The 7365-nt window shown below is 56.1% G+C and overlaps 3 protein-coding genes across 3 annotated transcripts in view; 1 reads left to right on the forward strand and 2 right to left on the reverse strand.

Moving 5' to 3' along the window:
* Positions 1 to 350: 350 nt before the first annotated feature.
* Positions 351 to 2081, reverse strand: CHGG_07223 (uncharacterized protein; the record flags this gene model as incomplete). Its single annotated transcript, XM_001224878.1, has 4 exons — positions 351 to 568; positions 678 to 1593; positions 1658 to 1967; positions 2032 to 2081. 4 exons carry the CDS (start codon positions 2079 to 2081, stop codon positions 351 to 353), a joined length of 1494 nt encoding a protein of 497 aa, XP_001224879.1.
* Positions 2082 to 2458: 377 nt separating this feature from the next.
* On the forward strand, positions 2459 to 3913 carry CHGG_07224 (uncharacterized protein; the record flags this gene model as incomplete). Its single annotated transcript, XM_001224879.1, has 1 exon — positions 2459 to 3913. The coding sequence occupies one exon, from the start codon at positions 2459 to 2461 to the stop codon at positions 3911 to 3913; it is 1455 nt and encodes a 484-aa protein (XP_001224880.1).
* A 490-nt stretch (positions 3914 to 4403) lies between these two features.
* CHGG_07225 (uncharacterized protein) overlaps positions 4404 to 7365 on the reverse strand; it is a gene marked incomplete at both ends in the record, with an annotated part of 3950 nt that continues 988 nt past the window's right edge. Inside the window, 6 exons of the mRNA XM_001224880.1 lie at positions 4404 to 4783; positions 4836 to 5753; positions 5839 to 5893; positions 5963 to 6112; positions 6386 to 6555; positions 6882 to 7069. Coding sequence (XP_001224881.1) covers positions 4404 to 4783; positions 4836 to 5753; positions 5839 to 5893; positions 5963 to 6112; positions 6386 to 6555; positions 6882 to 7069 — 1861 coding nt within the window. The remainder of the gene's footprint in view (positions 4784 to 4835; positions 5754 to 5838; positions 5894 to 5962; positions 6113 to 6385; positions 6556 to 6881; positions 7070 to 7365) is intronic.

The raw sequence follows: 7365 nt of genomic DNA on the forward strand, positions 1-7365 counted from the left end.
GGGAGATGAAGGGGTTGATTAACACGGGCTTTGCTGGACGGAGTTTGGGAGTCGATCATGATGATGATTTTCTTTAGGGCGCCAAAGATGGGCTTGGGGAAAGCATTCTGAGCATTTGCGATGGCATTTTTCGTTGGCGTTGATCGAGCAACGGGTGATACACGGGGATTTCCCACCGAGATACCAGGGACACATTCGGGAAGATCTCTTCGCGGAGGGTAGGTAGATATTGGCGGGCAGCTTGCTTAGCTGGGCGAACCATCTTGACCGTCTTGCTCTAGGGCATCGGCTGGCCCTACATTAACATTCTTTTTTTCGTTTTATTCCTTTCTTTTAGCTAGACCCGAAAATCAAGCCGTGATTTTCACCTTTGACACGTCCAGCGTTTCGGTGTCTATCAACACGATCTCCTTGGTTGCTGCGAACGAGGGGATCAGGACCAGCCGCACCATCTGCCCCTGTGGACTCTCAATGATCTTGGTCCCGAACTCGGGCTGGCAGCCCACAAAGTAGAGGTGGGGGCAGTCCTTCATAACAAAGGGCTCATCGTCCTGGAAGGGGTACGACCCTGTTTGTTTGTCGTTAGCGCTCTCTCTCTCTCTCTCTCTCTCTCTCTCTCTCTTACTCGACAGGAGATGTGACTGTGAATGGGTGAATAGATCTTGAAAAAAACTTACACAGCGTATCCGGTGCCGTCGGCGCGCTGCACCGCCACCGGCACATGGCCTCCATCATGCCCAGCCTGTCCTCGCTATCCACATACTTGCAGATGTCGTCCAGGTTCTGCCCGCCCGTGCCCAGCACCCGCCACCCCTCCACCTCGCCCTCCCACGGGTTGGTGACGGGGTCGAACCACCCCGGTTGTTCCGACGCCCCCGGTGCGGCCGTGTAAGTGCGTGCGTTCGGGAACATGGCTGGGTGGATCGGCTGCTGTGGGTAGCTGACGTTGGCTGGGTCCTGCGCGCCCGGGAGGAGGGTGATGGGGAGGGTGGGGAGGAGGGAGGAGAGGAAGGTGTCGAGGAGCTGGGAGGGGAGCGGATTGTACGAGGACGAGTCGTAGCCGTACTTTTTGAGCACTCTCTTGTCCGTGGCGGGGTCGTGTTCGGAGGGTTTGGCGATGGAGTTGCCGGCGATGATCAGCCGGGAGATTTGGGAGAGCTCGACTTGCGCGGCGGGGTCGAGCGCTTCGCCGAGGAGGAACTCGAGGAGGAGGTTGAGCTCCATTGCGTAGGAGGTGTCGGTGCCTGAGAACTCGAGGCCGGAGACGATGGCGATCTTTTTGGGGGGTTGTGGGCGTGAGGAGTCGGCCATTTCGACATCTTCGTCTTTGACTTTTGGTTTCTTGGGGCCTTTGGAAAGGGACCAGCGGCCTGGCTGTGAAGGGAGGTCGGCGAACTTGAGGTCAATAACCTCGAACTGACCGTCCGAGTTCTCGGTGCCCATGACTGCGATAATACAGCCTGTGACAAGGAAGTAATCCTTGAGCACGCTTCCAACCAGAGGCACCCGACCAGAGTCGTCCTCGAGCATGATTGACTCTGCCCCGGCCCCGTCATAGTAGTGGTCGGCCATGGTAGGGGCGGAGATCCAGCGCTGATTCAAGTTAATGACCTTGATCTAGTCTCCCTCCTCCCCTCACCCATGGCATGGCACTTACATCTTTGGATACATCTTCAAGCACGCTGGGTTTGAGCGGCATTTCCATGTAGACGGTGCCAATAACCCAGCATAACTGGCCCTGGCGCACATCCAAGACACGGTCCACCTTGGTCGCGGTCTCGCCGCCCAATACAGTATCCTGCCATGCTGCGGTAGCAACCTCTTCTACAGCAGGTCTGATTTTGGTGAGACGAAGGAAGTATATATCGGCAAATTGCTGTTTGTATTGCCGGTCATTCGGGAGGGAGAAGTTGCCAAGGGATTTGTAGTTTGATTCAGGGCGCTCGAGACTCGCAGTCGGTGTATTGCTACAGAACAGTTAAGTCAGTAACAAATAACTGGTTTGGTGTTGATTTTAAGTGTGAACCTTACGAAGGCTTTTGAAGCAGAGCTGTGCCTGCAATCTCGTCGAGGGTCACCATTATCACGGTCAGCGATCTTGAAGTCCGGCACTGTAATGGGGTTCTTAGTTGCAAGTCAAGACGCGCTTACCTGCGAAGCTTGACGCGGTATTCTCACACCCTTGTAACCAGCAATTAACGGGCCGCGTCAGGCAGGTGCCCCGCTGTGCATGCCTGCTAACCGGGGTGCGATAAGATCGTGGGGTTGCTTATCGGGCCTGAACTTTTGTTGCAGGGACAAAAAAATCTCGAGATCTGGCCGACCCCTGCGACTGCTAAAGAAGACGGCTCATGAACCAATTGTGGAAAACAAAAAGGAAAGGAAATAAAAAGAAAATTTGCTTCGAGTTTAATACCACCACCTCTCTTAATTAAACACACGACAATTACGCAGGGCAATGGACGAGCCAATGGTAGACGCCTCCGGGGCGCAGGTCAAAGTCACCTTCACCACCACCGAGGCCGATCTCCAGCTTCCCGAGTCTAAGCGACAACTTCTCGTACCCGCAGACATCCGCCGCTATGGCCTTTCTCGTGTCCTCAATTCCGAGTCGATGCTCGACACCGGTTCCATCCCCTTCGACTTCCTCGTTAACGGGAGCTTCCTTCGAACCAGCCTCGAAGACTACCTCACCAACAACGGCCTCTCTCTCGAATCCAACCTTACCCTACAATACGTCCGCAGCTTAATACCTCCGGTGTACGAAGCCAGCTTTGAGCACGACGACTGGGTCAGCGCCGTCGATGTGCTCTCCGCGAGCTCACCCTCAGGTCGCTGGTCCGGCGACAATTTCCAGCGCGGCCAGGACAGGATTCTCTCAGCTTCGTTTGACGGCCTGCTGAGGATATGGAATGCTTCCGGTCAGGTCATTGCGACCTCTCCTTCAGGAAGTCACGGTGGACACACAGCCAGCATAAAAGCGGCCAAATTCCTCACCAACTCCCAGCTCGCGTCCGCTGGCATGGACCGGACGGTGCGGGTATGGAAGTACACCGAGAGCGACCACTTCTCAGGCGATCTCAAGCCCACCCTCGAACTGTACGGCCACACCGGCTCAATCGACTCGCTCGAAGTCGACGGTGCCTCCAAGCGCATCCTGACGGCCTCTGCCGACGGCTCAATCGGGTTCTGGAGCACCTCCAAGGCGTCAGCCCCCGAAGCGGACAGCTCGCTCCTACCCAACGCGCACACCTCCAAGCGCCGCAAGGTCACCACCTCAGTCACGGCCGCCCAGCGCGGGCCCCTCTCACTCATGCCAATCCACTCGGCGCCCGCCAGCGCAGCTGTCTTCGACCCGCGCGACCGCACGGTCGCCTACTCGGCCTCGCAGGACCACACACTGCGCACCATCGACCTCACCACCAGCACGGTGGTCACCACGCACTCGACCTCCCACCCGCTCCTCTCCCTCTGCGCCCTGCCCCGCGGCAACAGCGCCTCCCCTCTACTCGCCGCCGGCACAGCGGCGCGGCACATCACGCTGGTGGACCCGCGGGCGAGCGCGGCGACGACGTCGGTCATGACGCTGCGCGGGCACGCCAACAAGCCCGTGGGGCTGTGCGCGTCGCCCCGCAACGAGTACGCCCTCGTCTCGGGCGCCCACGACGGCACCTGCCGCGTGTGGGACCTGCGCAGCGTGCGGCCGGCCACGCAGGAGGAGGGCGGACTGGGCAGTGTGAGCGAGGCCGTGTATGTCATTGAGCGCGAGGGGGCTAAGGGAGGGAAGAAGACCGTAGCTGGGGAGGGGTGCAAGGTGTTTGGGGTGGTGTGGGATGCCGAGCTGGGGATTGTCAGTGGTGCGGAGGATAAGCGCGTGCAGATTAACGCGGGGAGGGATGTTGTTGCTGAGTAAGGGGGCTGGCTGGTTGGGGGATGGGAAGTGGGAGTGTTGGTTGATATAAAAGATGGGGAGGTTATACCCAGATAGTGAATGGATAGATTGGGATTGAGTTTAAGAGTGCTGTTGTTGATATGCCGTGGTGCAGATCGCTTAGATGACATTCTCACCCGAACAGATGCATTTGTGACTCGTGGGATCTATTATCTTGATCGTCTCGAGTTTTGTTAAAGTTATGTGCTTTCCTCATATACGTAGCACTCTTACCGTCCCCCAAGATTGGCTCTCTATTTCAAATACAAAATGCCTCCGGTATGCTCGACCCTGCCTGAACCTTGTATCTAGTCCGATGTGATAAGAGGAAAAATGACCAACTGCATACGGGTAGGTAGGTTTACTCCCGCCCGGTTCGCAACTACGTTCAACGGCCGGCGCGTGGCTGCCTCTCAGCCTAGCTTTAGCTAGCGCCCGGGGTTTCTAGCCCCTGCCGTAGTTGGCTTCTAACCTAAACACTTGGTGACGGCGTGGCGTCTAGCTGGACCGACGATTCAACGTCGAGGGCCGCTTTCGCAACAGGCGTTTTTCGCCTGGTGACTTTCGGTTTTGGCGGGTGTTTGCTGACCACGCTCGTTTGGTCGGCGACCGGGGCGCTGTCGAGGGCTACTTGAGCCTCCGCTACTGATTGGACATCGAGGACGGGGTCGTCTTCAACAACGATGGCCTCAGTAACGGCCTCCTGTTTTTTTGCGACGGCCCGGGTGATGAATGGGATGGGGCGGTTGAGTTCGGCATGGTGAGGGAGGTCAGGAACTGGATCAAGCTTTTGCCGGCGATGGTTGAGGATGGCGTAGAGGTGGACCCCCGCGTAGACGTCGGACGAGGAGTCTGCGATTTTGTTTGTTAGCTACTGCCTCCGCTGGGACGGGAGGAAGCTTACAAATAATCTGAGGCATGTCTAAGCGCTTGGTCCAGTCGCCTGTACGGACGTCGCCTTTGTACATGGGAAGGCCAAGGTATTCATTGACCTGGGTGCTCAGGGACACCAGCTTCTTATTGATTGATTTATGCTCCCCGCTCTCAGAGTACTTGACAAGCCTGTAGAGGTGGCTGAGTTCGAACTGGCCACGGGTCTCGATCTGTAGGTAATTTGACAAGCGTGTGCAGTCCCCCTTGATCGAGACACCAACCTTGGTGATGGCAGGATTCTGCATGAATTCTTTCAGGGTCGGTGTGGCGAACTCGTCGTCCTTGGGAAAGATGGCGACATGGAAAAGTCCAATTCGAGTCGGAGAGGCGAGTTGGATGAGAGAGACGTTCTGCCTGGCACTCGCGTACTTATTTGCATAGGCCATCCACTCCAAGTCGAAGCCAACGACCTTCTCGTTCAGGAAGTATTTTGTGACAACTTCCTCCGTAGTCCGCGCGGTGGTGCAGTAATGAACTTTGACCTTGGAACCGAGTGCGCCGTTTTCCCCCGGGCCTTGGTACAATCTGTAGGTCCAAAACGATTCAGGGGATCCCTCGGGTGCCCTTCTCGCCGCTTGGAAGACTTGGTGGGGGATCTTGTAATCCAGAGGGGTAAAAGGGACAGCGACATCGGGTATGTCCTCCTGTTTGGGCTTCGCCGCAATATCAGTCGCAGCACCCTTTTGTCCCTCCGTAGCAACCCCCTCCGTAGCGGCGGTGCTCGAAATGGTGGTGGTAGTAGTGATGCGAGTAGCCGGCGGAATAGCTGTAAAGCCACTATCCAATACGGCTTCGGGCCTCTGGCTAGCAGAGAACTCTCCCAACACATTGGTGTCGGCCAGGATAGCTGGCAAAGCAACCGAACTTCCCTCGGAAGCAGCTGCAGCCGCTGCAGGGGCGCTGTGGTGCCTTAGTGGAGGCAAAGGGCGATAGGTCGCATTGCTGCCAGTGGAGAAAACGATGCCGCGACTAACATGCCAAACGTGGTGTGCAGTTTTTCGGGAACTCATTTTCACATGAATCCGACGCCTTGCGGGTGAAGTTAGTATTTGTACCTAATCGAAAACTAAGGGCGGCGTGTGGATGGGGGTGACTTACAGCCGGTATTGTGACGGCGATGAAGAGGATAGAAAGCGACGGTGTGAACGACATTGGAAACGCTCCACGACGACGCCAGCACGACTCGCTCCTCGAAAACGTGAGAATCTCATTGGCCTTGCGTAAGACGACGGACGGACGGCGCCATGGCTGCACAATGTCATGACATGGGCAACAAACTGATTTAAGTATCTCTAGGGTTGAGAGGTAGTGGCGGAGTGAGCGCAGGCTGGCTAACAGGCAGACTGGCAGGCTGGCGGATTGGCAGGCAGACGCGCGCCAACAGCAGTGACAACACGCGAGACAAAGGCTCTTTTGCTGAAAACGGCGATCGTTGGTTGTAAGAGTTGGCGCTTAACCAGTTAGCTGATTATGCATTTATCGCGATGTTTGCTCTGCGTGACCACAGTGTATGATCCGTACGGTAAATACACAATACCCATCGCATCCCCACTGCAGCTCGCTGCTCAGTCGACGGCCGCGACCTGCAGGCCCTTGAAATACATCAGAAGCCACTAAAACAGCCGCCAACACCAGATACCCAGACAAGACATCATGGCTTCTCAACTCCTTCCCCTCGGTATGTGGAGCAGCTATACAAGTGGGACAAGTTCTAAATCTAGATGACCGCTAATCACCTAAACACCCCAGAACTCATCGACAAATGCGTCGGGTCCCGCATCTGGGTGGTCATGAAAGGTGACAAAGGTAAACCAGCCTCCCTTCCGTTCCCATTCCAGTTCCCCCCTCCCACCCCAAAATACCTAGGAACCCAGAAACGGATGGATATACTGACACTCCCACAGAATTCGCTGGCACGCTAGTAGGCTTCGACGACTACGTCAGTACGTCCAACCTCCCTCTCCTCCCTCGCCCCCGTGGTCTCTCATCCAGCATACATCCGATAACCTAACCTAACCTAACCCCACCCTCTCCTCTCCGTAGACATGGTTCTCGAAAACGTCACCGAGTTGTAAGCTGGGCACCTCCAACACGGCTTCTGAGATCCATGAACTGATCTGTTTTGTAGCGACTACTCGGGCAACCACACCAAACTCAACAAGATCCTGCTGAACGGGAACAACATCTGCATGGTGAGCAGCATCCCTGTCCGTTGTGTTTTTTTTTGGGGGGGGGGGCTGCCCTATCTAACATAGTTTGCGCTGGTAGTTGATTCCGGGAGGTGAAAGGGCCAACGGGTATAGCCGCGTCATGAGGGAGGGGGATGCTTGGTTTGGCTGGGGGTTTGGTTGGGTGATTTGAAAGCTAGTTAGTTGGGTTTTTCTAGACTGGAGGGAGGACGAAACAATTCATGTCCGGGTCTAAATCAACCACCATTTGGCAACCGGCTAGATCCAGGCCTTTTTTATGCCCTCAGCCACCATCCAAAGCCATTACATGAT

This window comes from Chaetomium globosum, genomic scaffold (assembly GCF_000143365.1).
Source record: "Chaetomium globosum CBS 148.51 scaffold_5 genomic scaffold, whole genome shotgun sequence".
NCBI lineage: Eukaryota > Fungi > Ascomycota > Sordariomycetes > Sordariales > Chaetomiaceae > Chaetomium > Chaetomium globosum.